We start from the raw sequence: 24,653 nt of genomic DNA, 5'->3' as shown, positions 1-24,653 counted from the left end.
ATTTTGCATCTTTCTTCATGTAATTAGTATATTTGATTAGTGCAGTAACTGATCATGCTGCTTTTGTTATGGATTATAATATTAAGGCAAGTATTTTCTTCAAGAGTTTAGAATTTAATTTCGTATGTGAATAAGAATTGATAGGTTATAACTTCTTTAACAGGCACACTCACTTATCCTTCTTTAACAGGCACACTCACTCATCTTGCACTATGTTCTCAAGTCTCAAGAATTAAAATTGTTCAAGTTGGCCCTGTACATTGAATATGTCCTCCTATTCTTCTCCCCACCATACCCCCCAACCTGCTCATCCACATTCCACCTGTCTTTATATATCAGCTCAAATCCCAAATTCTATCAAGTGGTTTAAATCATAATTCATACCTCTTAAACATAGAATTACCATATATAGCCTAGCAATTCCACTCCTAGGTAACCCAAGAGAGATGAAAACATTTGTTCACATGAAAATTCATACACAAATGTTTATTGCGGCATTATTCATAATAGCCAAAAGATGAAAACCAAATGTCAATCAAATGATGAATGGATAAACAACTGTGGTCTGTCCATACAATAGAATATTATTCAGCCACAAAAAAGAATGGGGTACTGATACATGCTACAACATGGGTGTATGCTAAGTGAAATAAACCAGTCACAAAAGACCCTATATTATGTGATTCTGTTTGTATGAAATATCTGGAATAGGCAAATCTATAGAGACAGAGAATATATTAGTGGTTGCTTAGAGCTTAGGGGGATTGTGGGTGTAGAGAGTGATAACTAAAGAGTATGGGGTTTCCTTATTTTAAAATTTTTATTGAAGTATAGTTGATTTACAATGTTGTGTCAATTTCTACTGTAGAGCAAAGTGATTCAGTTATACACATATATATGTTCTTTTTCATATTCTTTTCCATTATGGTTTATCACAGGATATTGACTATAGTTCCTTGTGCTAGATAGTAGAAACTTGTTGTTTATCCATTCTCTATATAATAGTTTGCATCTGCTAATCCCAAACTTCCAATTCATCCCTCCCCCACCCCCCTCCCCTTGGCAACCATAAGTCTGTTCTCTATGTCCATGAGTCTGTTTCAGTTTCATAAAAGTTCACTTGGGTCATATTTTATTTTATTTTATTTTATTTTATTTTTTATTTTTTAAAATTTATTTTATTTTTGGCTGTGTCGGGTCTTAGTTATGGCATGGGGGATCTTTCGTTGCAGCATGCAGACTTCTCTCTAGTTGTGGCACGCAGGCTCCGGAGCATGTGGGCTCTGTAGTTGTGGCATGCAGGCTCCAGAGCGCATGAGCTCTGTAGTTGTGGCACGCAGGCTTAGTTTCCCCACGTCATGTGGGATCTTAGTTCCCCGACCAGAGATTGAACCCGTGTCCCCTGCATTGGAAGGCGGATTCTTAACCACTGGACCACGAGGGAAGTCCCTGGGTCATATTTGAGATTACACATATAAATGATATCATATGATATTTGTCTTTCTCTTTCTGACTTACTTCACTTAGTATGATTATCTCTAGGTCCATCCATGTTTCTGCAAATGGAATTATTTCATTCTTTTTATGGCTGAGTAGTATTCGATTGTATATATGTATAACATCTTTATCCATTCATCTGTCAGTGGACTTTTAGGTTGGCTATTGTAAATAGTGCTGCAGTGAACATTGGGATGCATGAATCTTTTCGAATTATAGTTTTCTCCGGATATATGCTCAGGAATGGGATTGCTGGACCATATGGTAACTCTATTTTTAGTTTTTTTGAGGAACCTCCATACTGTTATCCATAGAGGCTGCACCAATATACATTTGGGATTTCCTTTTGAAGTGATGAAAATGTTCTAAAATTGTGGTGATGGTTGCACATATCTGTGAACATACTAAAAACCATTGAATTGTGGACTTTAAATGGGTGAACTGTAAAGCATGTGAATTATATCTCAATAAAGCTGTTATTAAAAACTAAATTAAAAAATTAATACCTCCTATCCATATTCCTATATACATCTGTACCTCTAGTGAAGCACTTACCATAGTCTGGTTATAATTTTTTTTTTTAATTTGGCTGCGTAGGGTTCTAGTTGCATCACATGGGGTCTTCATTGCAGCATGTGAGATCTTTCCTTGTGGTGTGCAGGCCCATCATTGTGGCGCAGAGTGCATGGGCTCAGTAGTTGCAGCATGCAGGCTCTCTAGTTGTGATGCATGGGCTCTAGAGCATGCAGGCTCAGTAGCTGTGGCACGCGGGCTTAGTTGCCCTGAGGCATATGGGATCTTAGTTCCCCACCCAGGGATCAAACCTGCGTCCCCTGCAGTGGAAGGTGGGTTCTTAACCACTGGACCACAGGGAAGTCCCAGTCTGGTTAAAATTTTTAACTTAAGCAATCTGTCTTTCTCGGGAGTTCCCTGGCGGTCCAGTGGTTGGGACTCTGCGCTTTCAACTGCCAGGGGCCCAGGTTCAATCCCAGGTTGGGGAACTAGGATCCCACAAGCCGTGCAGTGCGGCCGAGAAAATAGAAAAAGAAATCTGTCTTTCTCATTACCTTAGGAAGCTCTAGAGAATAGTGTTTTGGCATTCCCTAACAAGCATAGTGATTTGCACTCAGTAAATATTACTTTAATTGAACTTATTAACAATTAAATTCCTTCACTATAGAAGGGGAATAAAGAAAAAATATTGAATGTTGCCCCAACGTGTTATTCCAAAATTGTGTTTTATAATTTTTTACACTTATTCTTTTTTGGAAAAGTAAGTAATTTCCTCCAACATTATTTCCTCAGCTTGAGTTTCCATTTGTGTTTAGTAAAGTCACACATAAACCATTTATTACCTTATTTTTACCTATAGGAATGTTCTGATCTTTGGAATTTGCATTTATATAAGCATTTTGTCAGTAGGACCTTCATGTCATTTCAACTAGCTTAATGTTTGTTTGTTTTTTAAATCAAAATTAACTTTATAAAATTTGAATCTACACTTTTGTGGATGTTTGAATTTAGCATAATTTTTCTTTTTTTTCTGTGGTGTGTCTATGTGTGTGTGTTATTTTTCTAGTATTTACTAGAGATGAAAAGTCTCATTTTACCTCCAGAACACATTCTGAAACGGGGCGATAGTGAAGCAATTGCCTATGCTTTCTTTCATCTTCAGCACTGGAAGCGAATAGAAGGTGCTCTTAATCTGTTACAGTGTACATGGGAAGGCAGTAAGTATTCTTTTCCAAATGCAACACTAATCTTTCTGACTAATTATTCCATTCACAGGCAGTCTTTTTGTAATGAGATTGTGAGTTTCTTTAAGGAGTTGTTCAGATTGGTTTCGAAGTGAACTCAGTGGTGTTTATTGGTTTACTGGTAGAAGAAACGTGTAATGTGCTTATATTAATGCCACATTTAGGAAAAACAGAATCAGAAACTGTTTGGGTATTCTGCTATATGTTCACTTAAATTAAGTATTTATAAGGAAAGAATGGAAACTTATATCCCTTCATTTATAAGTTTTTTAATGTGGTTAGCTATTGTTCTAATATTTTAAAAATTGGACTTTTTTTTTTTGGTTTTGTTTTGAGATGTGTACAACATGAAACTATTTTCCTCATTACTGATATCAATTCGATTCTTTAAAAATTTTTTTAAATTGTGGTAAGATACATATAACATTAAAATTACCACTTTAAACATTTTAAAATGTACAGTTCAGTGACATACATGTACATTGTTGTGCAACCATCACCATTATCCTTCCCCCAAATTTTTTCATCACCCCAAAATGAAATTCTCTACCCATTAAACAATAACTCCCCATTCTTTCCTCCTCCCCAGTCCCCTGGTAACCATTCTATTTTCTGTCTCTATGAGTTTGACTACTCTAGGTATCTCATATAAGTGGAATCATACAATATTTCACTTAATATTTCAATATTTCACTTAATATTTCAATATTTCAATATTTCATTATGGTAAGTAAAATATTAATATTTCACTTACCATAATGTTATAGCATGTGTCAGAGTTTTATTCCTTTTTAAGGCTGAGTAATATTCCATTGTAAGTATATACAAAATTTTGTTTATCCATTCATCCATCAATGGACACTTGGGCTGTTTCTACCTTTTGACTATTGTGAATAATGCTGTTACGAACGTGGGTACATAAATATCTGTTCAAGTTCTTGCTTTCATTTCTTTTGGGTGTATACCTAGAAGTGGAATTGCTAGATCATATAATTTTGTGTTTAATTTTTTGAGGAACCACCATACTATTTTCTATAGCAGCTGAACCATTTTACATTCCACTAGCAATGCACAGGGGTTTCACTTTCTTTATATCCTTGCCAATACTTGTTATTTCCTGGTTTTTTTGGTAATAGCATCCTAATGGGTATGGAGAAGTATCTCATTTAGATTTTGATTTGCATTTCCCTAATAATTAGTAATGTTGAACATCTTTTTATGTGTTAATTGGCTATTCGTACGTTTCTTTGGCGAAGTGGATTATTTTCCACTAACTACCAGATCTCTCATTTGTAACTTCTTAAAATCACCTGTCAGTGAAAATTCAAAAATAAATTCAATGTTCATTCACTAAAATTGGTTAACCTCCTCAAAGTTTGCACTGAGGCACCTTTGGGTATTACAACAAATTCACAAGAGTGCCATGGGATATTTTAAATTTTTAGTAGAAACATAGCAATACACCATTCAAACTGTAGCTCTAGATAGTTCACGGTTTCAACATTAGATAGCTCTCCATTCTCTATTTTTTTCAGTGTTGTCATAGCTTTGCAAAGCTGGGTTTTGTTAGTTGCTATGATTAAAAGAAGTACCACACCAGGGGCTTCCCTGGTGGCGCAGTGGTTGGGAGTCCGCCTGCCGATGCAGGGGACGCGGGTTTGTGCCCCGGTCCGGGAGGATCCCACATGCCGCGGAGCGGCTGGCCCCGTGAGCCATGGCCGCTGGGCCTGTGCGTCTGGGGCCTGTGCTCCGCAACGAGAGAGGCCGCAGCAGTGAGAAGCCTGTGTACCGCAAAAAAAAAAAAAAAAAAAAAAAAGAAGTACCACACAAAAATCAGTGTGGAACAGGAAATGAAGATAGTGGTGTCCAATGTGATTCCAAGGTTCGAGAAATTATGCAGTGCCCAACAGGCTCATATATCCCATTAGGAAGAAATGATGGTTATTTAAAAATAAAATAACTATTTTTTTCGTTAATTTATGTGTTTTTTTTTTCATATCGCTGCTAAGTTATTAGAACAAAAACTTTTGAAGTTGATCAGACCCACTACTTAATAAGTGGAATTGTTAGATATTTCTTTCAGTGTAGGGGCATCAATAGCAAATTACTGAGACACGAAGGACACCACATGTCCTTGAACCAAGAAAATTTGGGAACCTCTGCATTAACATCTTGCTGAGGGTCAGACGCTGTGCTTGATACTGACAATATACAGATTAATGAAAGTGGGACTACTAAAACTGAGGAGCTGGATGTTTTGGGGTAATTAGACTTTCTTTTGCTTTTTCTCCAGTAGTCTGTATGCTTCTCAAAACCAGGTGCTCTATCTCATTCACCTGGTATGTGTCTTCAGTGCCTAGTGTTCTGCTTGGCACATAGGAAGTTTTCAATAAGTATATGATTTATTCTGTATTTCATGAATAATCATCTTGATGAATGATTTCCTAGTGCCACTGATTTGCTCTGTGACTTTGGAAAAATCACTATATTTTATTGTAGCAAAACAAAATCCATATTTTAACAAAAGTTTTTAGAGCCAAGGACTAAGGGAAAAACAAAAACCTTATCTCAACTTTGATAGTTGAGTAGGTCAATAAGGATTTCTTCTTTAAGAAGTTTGTAGGAGTTGATGATAATCTAGATGAGGGATGGGTAAACTTTTTCTGTAAAGGGCCAGATGGTAAATATTTAGTTTTTGTGCGCCATAGTCTCTGTCACAACTACCCAACTCTTATAGCATGAAAGCAGCCTTATATGATATATAAATGAACAGGCATGGCTGTATTCTAATAAAATTTTATTTACAAAAACAGTGGGCCAGGTCTGGCCAAAGGTGATCCATTTAGGTACTTAATTTAGATACTTTGGTGACCCCTGATCTAAACTAAGCTCACAGAAAACTTGGTGACAGCTCACATATGAAGTTAGGAGCCATTGAGAACTCTTAGGTTGCCAGTAGTTATGACTACAACAGTCATGTGATTCCCCTAAGAAGTGGAATTCACACGTGGAGAGTTAAGTCTATTGTGTTTGTGATAAGGAGACTGAGGCAAGAAGGACACAGCTAGTCTTACCATCCGTTACTCCCTTTAGTTTTATTTCAGCCAGACCATTCATGATTCTCTATATAGATCTTATTCTTCTCCTTATTTGTTCCTTTGCGTACTTTGTTTCTTTCATCTAAAATGTCTCTCTAAAAAAGAAAATAAAACACTGTGTGAAAATTTAATAAAAATACGTCTCCAAAATAGCTTTGATTGTAGTAGAGGATGAAAGTGAGATTGAATTGAATGTCAACATATGTATTTTATTTTTCACTCAGCTTTTAGAATGATTCCATACCCACTAGAGAAAGGCCATCTATTTTATCCTTATCCCAGCTGCACAGAGACTGCTGATAGAGAGCTATTACCTCGTAAGTAAATATTCAAGTTTTCCTAAATTTAAAATTAGTTGTGAGATTGTTTTTCATAGTATTCTCCCATTTTAAAAGTACCTCTGATTGAAATTCAGGATGCTGTTTAAATACTATTTTAGCCACTTCTTGGATGTAGTTGCATAATTTAGTTCATTCCTGAATATTTTTTGGGTAAAACCCTGTGCTAGATGCAATGAAGGACACAAAGATTAAAGATATCAAAAAAAAAAAGCAGTCATCTTACAAACAATTAAAGAAGAAATAATACCAATCCTTCAAAAACTCCTTTTAAGAAATAAAGGAGGAACACTCCCCAACTCATTCTGTGAGACCAGCATTACCCTGACACCAAAATCAAACAAAAAGCATTACAAGAAAGCTATAGAACAATATCTCTCATGAATATAGACACAAACATCTTCAACAAAATGTTAACAAACTGAATCCACCAACATGTAAAAAGGATTATATTCCATGACTAATTGGGCTTTACCTCACAAATGCAAGGTTGCTTTAACATCTGAAAATGTAATAGAATAAAGGACAAGAGATGCAGAAAAGCATTTGACAAAAATCTAACACCCATTCATGATAAAAATTCTGAACAAACTGGGAATAAAAGGGAACTTCCTCAACCTGATAAAGAGCATCTATGAAAAACCCACAGCTAAGATCATACTTAATGGTGAAAGACTGAATGCTTTCCCGCTAAGATCAGGAACAAGACAAGGATGTCTGCTTTCTTCTATTCAGCATTGTACTAGAGGTTCTAGTTAATGCCGTCAAGCAAGAAAAAGAAATAAAAGGCATTCATGTTCGAAAGAAAGAAGTAAAACTGTCTTTATTCACAGGTGACATGATCTTCTGTGCAAGAAATCCTAAGAAATCCATAAAAATACTATTAGAACTAATAAACAAGTTCAGCAAGGTTGCAGGATGTAATTATACAAAACTCAGTCATTTATTTATATACCAGCAATGAACAATCCAAAATGAAAATTAGAAAACAGTTCCAATCACAGTAGCATCAAAAAGAACAAACAATTTAGGAATAAATTGAACAAAAGAAGTGTGAGACTTGTATACTAAAATCCACTAAATACTGCTGAGAAAATCTAAGTAAATTGAGAGACAGTCCACGTTTATGGATTGGAAGACCCAATATTATTTATATGACAGTTCTCTTCAAATTGATCTATAAATTCAGTACAATTCCTACAAGTTGACAAGCTGATCCCAAAATTTATATGGCAAAGTAAAGGACCCAGAACAGTCAAAACAATCTTTACAAAGAAGAGTGAAGTTGGAGGGACTATACTTCCCAGTTTTAAAAAGAGCAGTCAAAGAGTCAGGAGGAGAACCAGAAATACATAGGGTTATGATTGCTGAGAGTGTTTTCGTCTAGTTCCTGCTTTCAGGAAGCCAAACTTTTGAAAGAATAGTCTGTACTTTTTGTCTCAGCTGCCTTATCATCCACTCAGTCTTTTTCTCTGTGAGCTGGTAAATTTCTGTTTAATTTTCCTTTTTTTAAATTTAACTGATAGGTAAGTATGCTGAAAGTTATAATCGCTAGTTTCCTCTTACGATATCAATCTATACCACAGTTTTTACAATTCTGGGTCCATTAGAACTGAAGTCTAGGAAGGAAAGTTGCATTTTTACAACATCAGACTTAATGAGCTGAAAAGTTCAAACAGATAGATAAAAATTTAGGAGAGATTATGGAAGTTGAGTATGCTGATATTTTTCTCCCAGGGTTTTTTATTTTTGAGTATGTTGCACACATCCGTGTGTGTGTATGTAGGTGTGTATATGCTTAAATATTTTATTATTTAATCTATTTAACATATACATACATAGCCTTTATATTTTGTGTCTCTACATATATGGGGCTAAGATATATTTGTAAGTTATATATAATATGTATATTATTAAATATATATGTTATATAAATAGTAAATGTTGCAGGCATTCTTTGGGTATAAGAGAGCCACTTGAAACTAGCTTTAAAATAAAGAGAATTTGTTGGAAGAAGACTGGATTATCTCAAGGAACCCAAAGGCAACAATTAGAGTTGCACCTCAGAAGAGACTAGAACCAGAAACTAGAAGGCTATCAGGATTTCCAGGAGTCAGTTGTCCGTATATCTCTGTCTCTGACTGCCTTTTTCAGCCTCTCCTATTCTCACTTTCTTTTTTTTTCATTCCCCAACTCCATCTTTTCTTTGTATGAGCTCTCATTTCTGCTTCTGTCTGTATCTGCTTCATTTTTATCTTAATCTTTGCAGTTTGGCTTTCCCTTCTTAGACACTCATGTAGCCAAACTTGATACCCCCATACAGCTCTTAAGTTTACATGTCATCTGTTCATGCAAATCATACAGAATGAAGAATATCTCAATCCCACTTCTACAACTTCTGGGAGAGTAAATCACATTTACCAGGTGTTCATCCCTGATCCAATCAGCTGTGGCGCAGGGACAAGATCAGGTCATGTAAACAAAATTGCCAAAATATCTCATTCCCTCTACATCTCTCTACATCACAAAACTTGACTTGGGAGTCATCATTTTCTAGGCATGAATGAGATCACTAAGGGAAACTGTAAAGAGTGTGAGAAATAAACTAAGGGTGAACCATGATGAAAATGTCTAAGGGATGGGTGGCCGATAAGGAGTCAGAAGATTCAGTGAAGGAGTGGTCAGAGATACAGGACAAGAACCAGAACTAGATTCCTAGAAACTAAAAGGAGGAAAAAATTAACAAGTGAGGAGGAGTATCCGAGGTATTTAGTAAGGTAATTACTGAGAAGAATCCATTGACTTCAGCAGAAGGTCATTAGTGTTAGAAATTTTTCCTTTCCTGTTACGGTGGTGATAGTAGGTATTGTTTTTCCATTTTAATGGGAACAAGGATATTTAAGGCAAAGGAAGGAATCTTTAATTGCGGAACATCAGTATACAAGAGTGTATTATGTTAGGCTAATACATTTAGCCTAAAATTATGCCCCCCCTCCAATCGTTACAGAGGTTGACTGATATAAGGCCGTCTTTCATAGTAATGTGAATAAAATCAAGGTTGTTATTGTTATGTATTGTCAGAGCCATAGGCTACAAGAAGAGAACTTGCTTTTTGGCAGGCCTTTATTATTTCTAGGGTTCTACTCATTTGCACATTCTAGAAGGTAGGAGAGGAAGGATATTCTGGGGGTTTTAGTTTGATTATATTGTATATTCTTAGAGTATTTTTTCTGTCTCTGACTATGATAGAATGAACAAATTTTTAATAATGTGGAGTTTTAATACCCAAGAGTACTTAATGTTTTTTGTTTTCAATTCTCCTTCAACCTTGATATGACTTACAGCATTCTGGAATTTGCTTGTGAACCTCATAAGTTCAGACTTGAACTATTCCCTTAGTTCACATAGCTATTTAGTTGTCTTTTATGCCTCCTGATAAATTTTTCTCTACAAGCCAGTGATGAAATTTGAACTTTACTTCCAAGGGAGTGTTTCTGTACTAGTCATCCATTATTTTGATGTATTAGCCAAACATTGACTGACAAATGAATCTACGGAAAGCAATCCAAAAAGAAATAATTGGATCTCTCCTACAGTATAAAAATTTCATATTTTAGAAAATTATCCTATTAAAGCTATATAGTTTTCTGCCTTAAAAAGTAGGAATAATACTATCTATCTCCTAGGGTTATTGAAAAAAAATTAAACTAATATAAATTAAAGCACTTTGTGAGCCACAAAATGCTACAGTTTAATTAATATTATTAATTGTGCTGTCTCTCACACGAAAGCAATTATAGTAACCATTGGCACATATAAGTATTTGTTCCCTGTCTTTGCAAATATGGTTTGTATCTTTTGATTTGCTGGAAGAAGTTGGCCTCTAATGGCTGAGGGACAGAGCAGGAGGAACTGGCTGCTTTTTTGGGTGCTGAAAGCACAATGTTGTCCACAGCTTCTAATGTTTCCAACTAAAAAAAATTCAGACTTGGTGTCCTTTTACTTTAAACATGACTCAAGGCTCTGGAAATTTTCTGGATTTTTAATGAGTTTGCTTTTTGGTATATACTTTCTGAAGATAGTATAAGACATAAAAAAAATCCTGGCTACTGAAGGAAACTTAGGTGTAATCTTCCCTGTGAATCATTATGTTTTAAAAAGTTAAATTTATAGCTGACCTAGATTCAGCACTGAATTAGTCATTCCTTTCTTATGCAGGATATTACATCAGGAATTCCTAGGTTTGTGTCCAACCCTGAGCAGTCAACTGAAGTCCCAGAATAACTCGCAGTTTAACATACATTTATTGAGTACCTACTGTCTGCCAGTCATTGTAATAGGCTCCTCTCAGTATTATTATTCAAGTGTTTTCAAATTTCAAATAACGTAAAACTACCTGAATACTATTGGTAATGAAATATCCAATCATTAGAAAAATAATACCTGAGTAAATGTGCGAATGTGGTAAAATAAGACAAGGGACTCCATTTATGTTCAGAATCCTAGGGCTTTGGTGTTCTGGTTAGATTTTTACAGTGCTCAATGAAATGCCACATATAGGACACTTATTAATAACTGGGTAAAACTGTTAACTTATTGTTCTGGTAAATCTCCAACCACACGTCTGTCTCTTGATCTCTATACTTATCTCTGAGCTCCCAAAGATCAAAATTATAACAACACCTTTATAAAGGGCTTATAGTGTTCATCATAACAACTCCATAGAAACTACTAGAGGGTTTAGCAACTTATTCAAGATCACACAGCTAATAAGTGACAAAGCTCTTTTTCAAAACCACCTCAGCATGACTACAATTACTGTTCTTTCCCACAGTGCCATCCTATTCCCAGTTCCCGACAGTCGTCTGGCTATATAGGTGTTCTGTTGATGCTAGAGAAAATAATGGATAATAATTTCCTTCTCCCTTGCTTGACCAGAGACTTCTTGTTCTTTTTTTAAAAAACATTTTCCTTTTTAGTTTTTATACATGGATTTCATTTGAAAATATTAAAACTGGCTTACACTGTATTCTGAAATAAAATCCATTTCTGTCTTTTCTCCCTTGCAGCATTTCATCATGTTTCTGTTTACCCAAAGAAGGAGCTTCCTTTTTTCATCCATTTCACAGCAGGACTATGTTCTTCTACAGCAATGATAGCTCTTCTCACACACCAGTTTCCTGAAATCATGGGTGTTTTTGCTAAAGCTGTAAGTATGATCTCAAGGACTTGTGCAGAGTATTTGTAAAACACACAAGAAACCATCTCTGATCTGTTTGTGCTGAACCAGCTGAGCAGTGAAGATATTTGTTATAGTAAATTACAGGAATTGATTTGTAAAGTTGCTGCCATAAATATGTCAAACATAAGATTTTGGTGATTTGAGCTGTATTTTTGTTGCTTAGAAGTTTAGAGAATACAATGGCATAACATTATAAAGTTGGTCTTTGTAGATCACTTTTGGTGGTAAGCATAGCCCTTGTTACTAGCTAAAGAATAATCCACCCCTTTTAAATGCATTTTCTTTGGCATTTAAAAAAAATCCCTTGTTTTGTACAGAAGCCTTTTGATTTTTCCATTTAAATGAAATCATTAATTCTCAGGATTTGGTGAACGTTAAATTCAAGAGTACAACTAGGATGAAGAATAAGTAGGTAAGGTGGGACAGTTGTGACATTTGCCCTGGGTTCAGAATGTGCCTCTTTACTCAAAATTTCACCCTGTTTTTATATCTACATGTTCTTATTGATCTCCCAACCTTGGGTGTAGAACCATGTACAGACCTTTATTTTTATTTTTACCCTTTAGTTTTGAACTGCTTCCCCATTTCTGGACCCAGGTCCAGAAAGTATTTGAGGACTGATATTAGAGAGAGTATCCCATGATTATTTACTTCTCCACATAAACCTGTTAATTAATGTCACTGGCTCAAAGCAAAATTACCAAAGATAAGTCCCTGTAAGTCTCCAAGCCTTTTAAAAAATGTGTCTTGTATATCTTTGTATTTTTACCAACTAAGAAGAATTCAAACCCCAAAAGAAAATGTTAATTCATTATATTCCCAAATAGAAAAGCACTGAGAACCATAGAAATACTAGGCCTTACTTGGTAATGTAACTTCTATATTTTTGTCTATGTGCCTCCATTCTAACTCCCTGTTTCCTCACACTTTCTTTTCCTGCATTAAGAGTTTATTTTGTGCCTTAAAGATTAGTTGGTTTTCTTCTGGCACCAGTAGTAAGAGCACTGGTTTCTCTTTTTCCCTGAAGGTCAACTGTATAATGTGTTAAGTTGCCACTGGCTGTAGGCCTAGGAGTCTGAGACTACACTTGATTCTGGGTCAGGCTTCAAGAAGGATGACTTTTTACTGTGTTCAGGAAATATAGATATTTGGGTTGGAAACTGACTGTTCTGCTTCCTTTTAGTGTAAGGAGAAAGCTTAGTGATCATACCATAGCTCTGTTGCTTGCAGTGGTGCTGACTGGGGAGCGAGTGTGTCTCAAACTGAAATGACTTCACAGTGTAATCTGGCATGGAAAAAAATGGACTAGACAGAGAATCTTGTCAATTTAACAACCGGAAAAAAATATGCAGCTGTGTATTTGAGATCACAGGAAAGCAGTGGAAGAGATGGTCCTTGGGTTTCTCTCAGGGCAGTGGGAAGGAGGTAAAATAGAGAGAGGAGGAAGATCTAGAATCTGGAGTAGAGATGTAGTCATTGTTAGTAGTGTACTTCCATGAGGTACTGGCTAAAGTTAATGTGGAGTGTACTCACTGTTTGCTCTATTCATCAGTGTTAGTGTATATAGTATATATATAGTGTCTGCCTTTACCTAAGAGATCTCTGATACACCAGAAGAGCCTTTAAGATTGCATAGCACAAGCTCCTAGCAGTGTCCAAAAATGAATAATTATACATTTGAAAGTGGAAGCTTCTTTTTTAGACCAAAAGTTATTAATTTACTGTGATTCTAGTTGATGAACAATAAACAGGCATTTGTTTACTATCTTTTGGTATTTGTTGGTAGTGTATAGTGTTTAAAATGTGCCTGACAGCAAACTTTTACAGCCACGTTTTGTCCTTGTGGCCTTTACATGTACATTTTAAATTCCTAAAAGTTAAGTATTTACTGAAAGTACCTGCAAACCGATATTTGTTATGCAGCAGTTCCAAGGGCAGTTTCCATTTAAGAATTAATGGGAAATGATTATAGGCAGGCTCCAGCTTATAAACTCAATATACAAATACCTCAACAGACAGACAGCGAGAAAACTAGAGGCTCAAATTCTGCTTCTTCACCACTTAATATAGTGTGGTCTCTGCCCCAGGAGCATTACCATCACCCAAGAACTTGTTAGAAAGGCAGAACCACAGGCACCACTCCAGCCCTCCTGAATCTGCATTTTAACAAGATCCTCAGGTGATCCTATGTACACATTTAAAACTTGAGAAGTCCTGCTTTACTCTACCCCCAATAAGAAGAATTTAGAATTCCTGGATAGTGCCACCTTATCAAGGTGGAGAAGGGGTAGGATTGTAGAGTCGTTATGAACATAGGCTCTGGAGCCAGACTGCTTTGCTTTGGATTCTAGCCCTGACACTTATTGGCTGTGCCACCTTGGGTAAGTTACTTAACATTCCACCCCCCCACCCCGCATTGTAAAATGAGAATAGTACTACCTCATGGGTTTTTGTGAGGGTTAAATGAGTTTAAAATTTATCAAGTGTTTAGAACTGTGTCTGCTGACAGTAAAAACTAGGTGTTAGCTGTTGTTGCCATTGTCGTTGTCATCATCATCACCAAAGTGCAGCTATAGTGGGAAACCCTACCCCCTTCATGTTTGGAGCAGCCATGTTCTACTAGTAAACTCAAAATGCATTTTTCCATAGAAATGGTGGTTAAGTATCATTTAAACAATACTGTTAGTACTATACTTCTGTTACATTATGTGTACCAGAAAGTGGAGAAATGTTTCAAATTCTAGGCACTACGCACTAGCAAAGTGCCTTATAGAGCAGAACCAATTGATAAGTTGCAAATTGCCTGTGTTAAAATTTTCAGTTAGGTCAGATATTTGATAGCCAAGTACAGTATCAGTGAAGTACAGAAATCAATGAAGAATCTTTGAAACATATTTGTTCTTCTATTTAGAAAGGCAAAGCAATTTAAGAAAATTTCCTAAGTTCCTTCCATTGTTGCCATTGTCTCTTCCTCATCTAATATCTTTTTGTATTAGCTCACATGCTAGAGTAAATTAAGTTTGAATTTGTTAAAATGCATTTGTTACAAAAATTGCCTTTTTGTGAAGCAAGGCATTAGGGATTAATGATTTTTAATAATCCTCACTGAACATCAGATTTAGATAAATGGAAGGGAATGCACTAGAATGGTCAGTGGTTTTAGTGCCCCTTCTTCTTTTGCATGATATTAAGCTATATGGAAGAAGACTTCATTTTCAGCAAGTTAGGACTTTTTCCTGATTTTTCTCCTCGCCGGATATTAGACATAGAGCAATGAAAAAAAAATTGCATAAATCCCTGGAGATGTGGAATGTGCTGATATCAGAGTTGATATTCTCTTAAGACCAGAATTCCTGAAAAAGGAAAAATTGCTTTTAAGTGGTAGATCACTTTCTCACCTGCTTTGAAGCCTGCTGGGTTAAATATGAGAGTTCAAAGTAAGGGTAGCCAGCAAACCAATGAACTGGAATCTGATTCTGCTTATCTGAAAGGCGCTTCTTTATTTAAGAGCAGCACTGCCCTCTCCTTAGAGAACCAATCTTCATCTACTCTGGCCTCTTTCATTTCTCTTTTGCAAGAAAAGCTTTCTTCTTAGTAAGCCTTGGGAGGGCATATTACAGCAGTGAAAAGACTGAAGATGGTCTTTGGGAATTTCATTAACTTACTGATAAATTCAGGCTTGTGGCATGTGACTTTTTAGTGCTTTGAATTCCCAAGTGTGTTTGAATATAAAAATCCCTAGTTGCGTATTAACTGAATGGGGCAGCCTTTGCAATGTTGGCAGAAAAGATGTTATGGGTAAAGACAGAAATCAAAAAGATTCCCAAAGAAATTGTTTGTTTCACTAAGGCAAAACTTGGTTAAAATTTGTTTCACTGAACACATATTGTAGCTGCGCTGGGGTGGGAATGGGCCCAGTTTCCACATATTTCTACTAATCTTTACGTGGGAAAATGTGGTTAGACAGGCCAGTGATGAATTTCTGAGCAACTCATAATTGGCTGGCTCCACTGTAACTAGGGCCTAACAATCTGCTTGATTAATTCTTTAAGTACTACATTAGCCAAGTTTGCATGATTTCCAAAGATATAGAAGGTCAGATGTTATACTAACAAAAGACCTCTCTACAGAATGTCTCACTGGGATTTCTTCAGCCCCTTCCCAAAAATAATTAACATTTTTCTCCCCAGATTAAATTTTAAAAAATAATAAGCAGATATAAATGCTTGTTGTCTTTTACTGAACAGTGACCAGAACTTTTGAGGTTTGTCCACAATTATCATTTTTTGCAGGGCAAAGATCGTCTTCATAACTAGGGGACTTGATAGACAATTATAACCATATATTGATATATACCAGTAGAAAAAAATATATATATATTAATTTAATTAATTTAATTAATTTATTTTTGACTGCATTGGGTCTTCGTTGCTGCGCGCGGGCTTTCTCTGGTTGCGGTGAGTGGGGGCTACTCTTCGTTGTGGTGCGTGGGCTTCTCACTGCAGTGGCTTCTCGTTGCGGAGCACGGACTCTAGGCACGTGGACTTCAGTAGTTGTGGCTTGCAGGCTCTAGAGCGCAGGCTCAGTAGTTGTGGCACACGGGCTTAGTTGCTCCGCAGCATGTGGGATCTTCCCAGACCAGGGCTCGAGCCTGTGTCCCCTGCATTGGCAGGCAGATTCTTAACCACTGAGCCACCAGGGAAGCCCGAAAAAAATATTTTTAAAGGTTCCTAATTTTCCATTGTCATAACCAGTGATGTGAAATCTGTTCATAGGTAAAAGATTTTTTTTATATTCTTCATCTGACTTCATTAATACTAAAAAACCTATGAGAGTTGCATTCTTCTTTATTAAATACATAGGGCCCCATTTAGAAATTCTAATTGTCTAAACTGACAATTAAAATATTGCTTTACTTTGTTTGAAAATGGATTATTTTCCAGAACTAATATAGTTTTAAAAACATTTTGAATTGTAACTAAACTTAAATTCCTGTAAAATACTCTTCTATAACCATGCTGTTTCCACAATAATATATCTGAGGTATTTCCCAGAGAATATCCTGATAATAAAATGAGCCTATTGTGACAGGTCAAAAATTTTAAATGTTTACACTTTTGTTCCGTTGTTAGTGCTGCTAAAGTCTTTATTTGGGCAGTCTGGCATATTCCAATTTTGATTTTCTGAATTAACTGGGATATTTGTAGCAAGAGAAAAGTTGTTCTCTACTTTTTATAAGGGTAATTTCTCATGCTTCATCCTCATTGTTATCCTCCAAAAAGAACCAGAATGAGAAATTTGTGAAATTGCTAATGTTCTTCTTTATCCAAATTTTCTAAGTACTGAACTCTTCAAAGGCAAAAACAATAACAACAACAATAATAATAATAATAAAAGTTAGGGCAATGTACTTTTTAATGCATGTCTGTATCCCTTCCCCAGGATTTAATCAGTTTTGAAGTTTGTGGAAAGCACCCTCTTTCCCTATTAAACATGTGCTTGACAAGTGTGAAGTTCACAAAAGCTCTCCCTGAATTTATTTGGCAGTATATTTAATCATCTTTCCCCCCTCAAAGTGAAAGTCTCAGTGCCAAAGTCTAAGACATCCTGTCACTAACTTCTACTAATATATTTATTGTTAATTATTAGCACTTGAGGCAAATGGACTGCATAGCAGTTTTTAGAAGAGCTGTGCCCAGATATTGATGTAAATCACTCATTCCAAACCCATTACACTAGTGGTATTAGAATTCATATTAGGAAACCTACTGGGTTTTGTTTTAGAAAACATCTTTGTGTTTTGCAGACCCAGCATAATCCTCTAAATGGAGAGAATAATGGGTACAGAGGAAAATTAAAATCGTGAGGAATAGTTATTTTGGCTTTTTTCTTGAGTGGAATTTTGCCCCTTCCCCCACCAATCAAATTTCTAATGCTCAAAAGAACTAAATTAGTGCAACTACTTAATATATTACAATTCTAAACCAAGAATAACATGGACTTCATTAGTTTTCTTTTTTTAAGAGTTTATACTTACACTGTCATTTATTCTTACCGGAAGCATTGGAGGACAGACTGTGATCTTCCAATGTAATAGATGAGGAACTTTGAGCCGTTAAAGATAAGAGAGTTCCTTGAAATCACACAATAGATAGCCCTTTAGTCATATATATGCTTGGTTTCAAAAATATGTCACCTTACAACGTATACTAAAACAAGTACAAAAGAATAAATTTCAAACCAAATATAGTAATGCTGAGGGAATATAGACTGATGGAGTGATGATAGTAAATTGGCTTTGCTAGTGTCTTCCCATAGGAGATGAATTTGGAGAAGAGTTTTAAATAAAGAGGCCAATGTGGATTGTCAGAGAATAGAAAAGGCACTTAGATTGCAGAAGTGGTTAACTGCAAAGGTAGAAGTAGACAAATAAGCTACCTGGAAAATTCTTCATAGTATAAGCCTATTTGATGAACTCTGATGTTTTAAAATAAAGAATGCACATTTGCTTTTCTGTCTTCAAACTGATTCACTTTAATTTCATTCCTGTCCTGGCTAGTAAACCACTTAAGAAAGAACACTGTTTGATCATTTATATCACATACTCACACAACTGTATAAAGAACTTCAGCCTTTTTAACTGTCTGAAATACGCAGTAATACTGAAGAAACAGTAGGTACTCATTTGTAGTGATTCAGAGGGAATTTAATTAACTCTTTGAAATGGTAAAAAAAAAAGTCAATATAAACTACAAATCTATATCTTATGTTTCAACATCACTCTTCTTTCAAAATCAAAGGTGAAGTTTGTGAAGGACTGTGAGGGGAAGTTTAACTGAACGGAATAAACTTTTGGTCTATAGTAACATAACTCGCGGGGCTTTTTTGTTTGTTTTGTTTTGTTTTGCTAAAGTGGGATTTTTAGATAGCAGATATACTTCTAGCAGTTGTAACAATACATGGGAAACTTCGATGTGTTCCTTAATGCTGATGAGGCCTCAGTGAAAGATTGGGTGTTAATGGTATTCTATCTGAATTTGAGGAAAAAATAATCTCTCTTTGTTCTATAATAATATTAAGATTGACTTATGTCCATCTGGACAGCCACCTTCAAGAAAAGAAATTATTTGGGCTTCAGGTGATGCTCAACAAAATTAATAGAACTGATATTCAGAGAATTCAGACCACATAATCACCCTTTAACCTCATCCTATAATTTCAAGCGTTCTGGAAATGAAATGTATATGTACTATTCAAAGTGTAGAAAAGAGCTATATTCCCATTGAGCACTCTTGCATATTACAAATAGGATATACAGAGAAAGAAGCAGTTTGGGGCAGAATTTAAGAAGGGAACATACTCTCATACTCTTTGTTAGGAACATGCCAGCTCTTTTTTTCATCTATTCAGTATGCTGGAGTCCCAGTTTCTTTCTGATGCCAGAGTTCAAGCTTTTACTCCCAGGTAGCAGCAGGTTTACAATTAAATTTTAATCCCTCAGTGTTGTTAAACTCCTACGTAGAGTATAGCCACAACTATTCTTGGCAGACAAATACACTGCTGTTTTTCCTTCAGTCACAGTGAGGTGGAAGAATGTTCTCTGGCTGGGGCGTGGATGAAGGCACTTTACTAATCTTATACATAATTCATCCTTGGTTGCTGGGGTATTCAAAGTTGAAACTCTGCCCTCTGATAAAATTCAGATGGATTTTTTATTTACTTGACTGTTATCCCTTTGGGATTTAGTCCTTATTGGGAGCCCAGGGATTCTAATTCAACAAAGCCCTAGCTGTGTAGACTTTTCTTATTAATTTGCTCTTGGTGTAATTTGCTCTTATAATACTGACTCTAAAAAAATCCAAAACCAAAAACCTGCACTAGAATATGCAGTTCAGAATCCTGGATACCCTGAGAAGATTCTTGTTTCAGTACTGGCTTATTGAATGAAAAGACTCCAGTAGGGCTTATCTTAATTTGTTTTCAAAGTTTAGTTTTTAAAGAGCCCCAGCATTTAAAAAATATGTTAACTAATATTCTTTAACATGCTATAGTATGGTAATGATTATCCTGTAAAATACTGTAAGTTTTTGATGTTTGAATTCATTATATTCAGATGTTACTACTAATGAATTTGTTCATCATTCATTCAAGGAGCAGATATTTATTGGGCACCTTTATGAAATATAAAACACAATCCCTGTTCACAAATAACTCATAGTCTAGTAGTAAGGGGTTTAAGGTAGGCAAGACATGTATTAGTGTAAGACAGAGGCTACTGCCATAACAGTAGATTAGTTCATCCTTGCAGATTTATTCATTTGACTAGAAGTGACTGATGAGTTATTTTCACATGCCTCACATAAGATTTAGTGACCCAAAAAAGTCAATCTAGACTGATAGAGGCTTTTTCCTTTCAGTCAAACAAGAGGAAATAGAAGGAGGTCTCTTTATTTTATTCTTTTTCAGATATCGGACATGAAAGACTCATCCTTACACATAAATGATGAAGTTCGTGTTTTTGTAAACAGCAGTATTCATTATGTTCATCTGAATAGTTTAGAATTTATTAAAAAATGAAGTGCTCCACAACTCAAGATTGAAATAAGAAATGTCACCCCTCAGATTCATATAGTAGCTGCCGTAAGACTAAAGCCTACTATACTCATTCATTTTTATCTTTGTCTTTTATATCCTCTCATTCCTAATAATGACAGATTAATAAGGGCTAAGGACCATCCTGGTTTAGAAAATGAAAGTGTGATGTCAGAAGCAGAATGGGACGGCAAAGAGTTAGGACTAAAGACTTAGGTACAAAAGAGTTAGGTACTCATGTAACTCTGTGGACATGTGAGAAAGAAAGGGAAAGAACCACTCAGAATTTCCCAGAGCCCACTGTTCATGTCAAAGCTGTACCCTGCAGTGACTGATTCTGAAAATATATTAGGTTAATTAAGAAAAATAATAAAAGGATATTGGATTAAGGTACTAAAATAAGATGCCTTTTCCCTCTCTTCTAAGCTGAATTTTGCTGATCAATTCTGAATCCTGGATAATTCTACATTTTTACAGGAGGAACTGCCAAGATTTTCTCTCTATAAACAACTGAAAAAGATTTCCTATCTTTTTTTTTTTTTTTTTTTTTTTTTTGTGGTACACGGGCCTCTTACTGTTGTGGCCTCTCCCATTGCGGAGCACAGGCTCCGGACGCGCAGGCTCAGCGGCCATGGCTCACGGGCCTAGCCGCTCTGCGGCATGTGGGATCTTCCCGGAGCGGGGCACGAACCCGTGTCCCCTGCATCGGCAGGCGGACTCTTAACCACTGCGCCACCAGGGAAGCCCAAGATTTCCTATCTTTATTGGGCTCAGTCAAGTATATGTACTGACTGGATCATTGGGGATATGACCTTGAAATACATATTAAAATATTTTAAAAAATAGGTACAGAACCTGTCCTTGGGGAATTTATCCTGTTAGGCATGTAATCATTAGATATGGTAAAATCATGAAAGTATATTGAGTAGAAGAGTAGGCCCAAGGCTGTACTAGAGGGTTGAAGAATATACTGATTTAACTCAGTGTGGCAGCAGAAGAAAGAAAGTGGGATGATTTGAACACAGACTTACAGGCAGAAGACCGCAGATCAGGCTCTGGAGTCAACTGGTAATTGTTACTTCTCTAGCAATTTATCTAAGCTTGCTATATCTTCTGGAATAAGTGGAAATTATTATTCTTTGGATAGATGAACAGAACATACATCTCCAAATAATGAATTAGATGCATGATGATATCTTCCATTTCAGAAGTCTGATCAGTAACATGCTGGTAAGGAGGCGCATTCATATTTCTGGGTTGTGAGGAGCCCACTCTCATCCATTCACCTGTGTTTCCGTTTATACTAGGCTGTGTCTGCTAACATTAGGTCTCTAAAGAAAGACTTAGGTAAACTCCAGACCCCCTAAGTTCCTGTGAACTACCCCCTACTCCCATAGGACTTCAACGAAGATAATGAACACTGTTTTTTTAACTTTTATCTTTCACATGGCATTTAGAGTAATAATATCTCATTTGGTCTCAAGCTCCATATTGAATTATTTTCTAAAAAATTGCTTTGGAGCAGTAACTTTTCCCTGGTTGCTTAACCAGTCACACAAGTTGAGACTTATGTCTCTATGCCTGTTTTATAATAGCTGCTCTGGGAGAACAGATGAAAAATAATAAGTTAGTAAGATATTTTATGAGTATTGAGATCCCTTCCATTCAGAAATATAAATAAAATAACCAGCATGAGCAATCAGCTTATGTCAGATTCCATGGGTTTATGTTACATAGGGAAATCATAGTGCAACCTGAAACATGCTTCTTAATGAATTCATAGTGGTGTCACAGTTGAATGTAAACCCTTGAGCTTTTCTGTTGTGAAGGGTTTCAGAAATCACCTTTTATAAACTGCCTAGGGGAGGAGGAAAATACCAAGATGATACCAACAAATGCTATCACTTAAATGGTTGCCTCCCTTCCAGCACTAACTAAATTGTGCCAGTTAAGTAAAGCAGAAATTTAAGATACTGATCACCTTTTGGCTTATTCAATGTTCATAAATATAATTTATATATATACATATATATGTATAAATGCATATATGTATATATACACACACACATACATTTCAATATTCTGTTTTTGAAAGTGGCACCAGGAAAATGCTGTGGAAGAACAGGGTTGCCCTTGCAGTTTTTGTCATCAGAGGTTAGGAAAGTTCAGTTAGGGAACTTGGCAGAAGCCCGATAAATAGCTCTGTTTTTACCTCCAACAAGTGCAAGAAGCCAGAGACCTAATTCGAAGTTTATGAAATCGGAATTTGTATCTTGTCTTTGGCTGTTGCTCTAGCACCCTGTAGTACACCAGAACTATCCTCTCACTTATTAGTAAACTGATTTTGCAGTCCCTAAAGCTCTTTCATAGCTCTCTTCCTATTCAGTATGGCCGCAGCTATGGTGAATGTGCTAGCCTCAAAAGTCCAGTATGCCACACAGGATATAGGGGACCAGTCAAGTTTTAAGTTTGAGAGTCAGGGAGAGAAACATGTATTTTCTATTTTAAAGAGTTCCTTTTTTACATTCTAATTTCTTTTTTTTTTTTTTTTTTTTTTTTTTTTTTTTTGGTACGCGGGCCTCTCACTGTTGTGGCCTCTCCCGTTGCGGAGCACAGGCTCTGGATGCGCAGGCTTAGCGGCCATGGCTCACGGGCCCAGCCGCTCCGCGGCATGTGGGATCTTCCCAGGCTGGGGCACAAACCCGTGTCCCCTGCATCGGCAGGCAGACTCTCAACCACTGCGCCACCAGGGAAGCCCCTACATTCTAATTTCTTAAGAGTTTGGCTTGATTTGTGTCAGGTTCTAGGCCCGTAAACCTACATTAATGCATCACAGTGCTGGATAGGATATTTGATATCTCTTATTTACCCCAGAATCTCAAATGATAGGGAACTATGATTAATGATACTTAGCATTTTGTGGGTTTTACAGTGTAGCTGTCTTCTAGTCCCAGTATCTGTAACAAATGGACTCATCCTTGTGTTTTCCCATAGGTGCCCTGGTGTTTACTGACATAGATCAAGATGCTGTGTGGCTCTATAGGGAACTCTGAGCCATTTGACAGTCTGGGCACATGCAGTCACCTCACATTATTTAAGCCCTGATCTCAGCATTCTAATTTCTCTGTATTCTCCAGTGTATATAATATGTACTTGCTTGAAATTCCTTATATATTGCTTGCACATTCTTGCTTCTAAGTTTCAGCATAAACCAGTTCCTTCTATTTAGAATGCCTTCCTCTGTCTGCTCTCAACCAGGACATTCCTTATATTTTAAAAATCCAGCTCAAAAGCCACCTCCTATAGAAAGCCTGATTACTCTCATTCACCTGATTCCTTTATTCTGAGACTTCTGTTTCTCAGTGTTAGACTGTTTTGTCTCTTTGTAATTATTGCTTCTGTACATTGTCACCCAGCAAACATAACAGTTCTAGGAATGATGATCCTTCTGCATCCCCGTCTTTGTGCATTATACACAAACATTTTGAAGGCCTACTGACAACCTTTTCAATTTCCCCTGAGTTCTAGTCCACCTTCCATACCCTTTCCCTTTATTCATAGTTACATTCCTGGAGAAACGGGGCATGTGTTCAGGCTTTGGCCTCCACCTTAGCATGTGTATGGCAGCCTGCTGAATAGGTCCCTACAATTGGGCAGGATTTAACCCTTTGGTCTGACAGTCTCTGCATTCTATTCAGACACCTTCAAGAAGTAGACATGAGACCAGGAGTAGAGAAATTTCCACTGAAAGCTCAGTTAGCTTTTTATACAAGACCTCTGAAGCTGCTGTCGTCAGCAGCTCACTCGACACTCTCCTGCTCTGCCTCTTTTCCAGGAGTCAGGGTTAGTTTAAGAAAAAGCCTCTTGCTAGAAGCCATGACCTCGTACTTTTATCCCCTCCATCTGGTGTGCGGCCTCATGGGGCTGTGCTGCTATGCAGGAGGTGAGCAGTGGAATTCTTTAGATGATGACTTCTGAGCCCACATGCGGAGGCAGTGGGGGTGGGAAGCAAGGAGAACAGTGAGAGCCAAGATCGATGGACCAAAAAGTAAGGTTTGCTCTGGGAGAAATCCTAACTATAGGTAGACTGTTTTCATGAGGTGTTCTTCCCCTAGCTCAAGTGGGGGCC

The 24,653-nt window shown here is 36.6% G+C and overlaps 1 protein-coding gene across 6 annotated transcripts in view; it reads left to right on the top strand.

The window, feature by feature from the left end:
* Positions 1-24,653, top strand: part of ST7L (suppression of tumorigenicity 7 like) — a gene marked incomplete at both ends in the record, with an annotated part of 86,320 nt that overhangs the window by 53,378 nt on the left and 8,289 nt on the right. For 3 of the 6 annotated variants that reach the window (XM_079698664.1, XM_079698666.1, XM_079698665.1), the window contains 3 exons: positions 3,077-3,227; positions 6,577-6,669; positions 11,760-11,899. In XM_079698664.1, coding sequence (XP_079554790.1) covers positions 3,077-3,227; positions 6,577-6,669; positions 11,760-11,899 — 384 coding nt within the window. Of the gene's footprint in view, positions 1-3,076; positions 3,228-6,576; positions 6,670-11,759; positions 12,035-24,653 lie in introns of those variants that run through there. The other 3 variants (XM_079698669.1, XM_079698667.1, XM_079698668.1) reach the window with 3 other exon arrangements.

The sequence above is a fragment of the Hyperoodon ampullatus genome (assembly GCF_949752795.1).
Source record: "Hyperoodon ampullatus genome assembly, chromosome: 2".
Lineage (NCBI taxonomy): Eukaryota > Metazoa > Chordata > Mammalia > Artiodactyla > Ziphiidae > Hyperoodon > Hyperoodon ampullatus.
The sequence above is the reverse complement of the archived record's forward strand: the minus strand, read 5'-3'. Positions and strand labels throughout refer to the sequence as shown.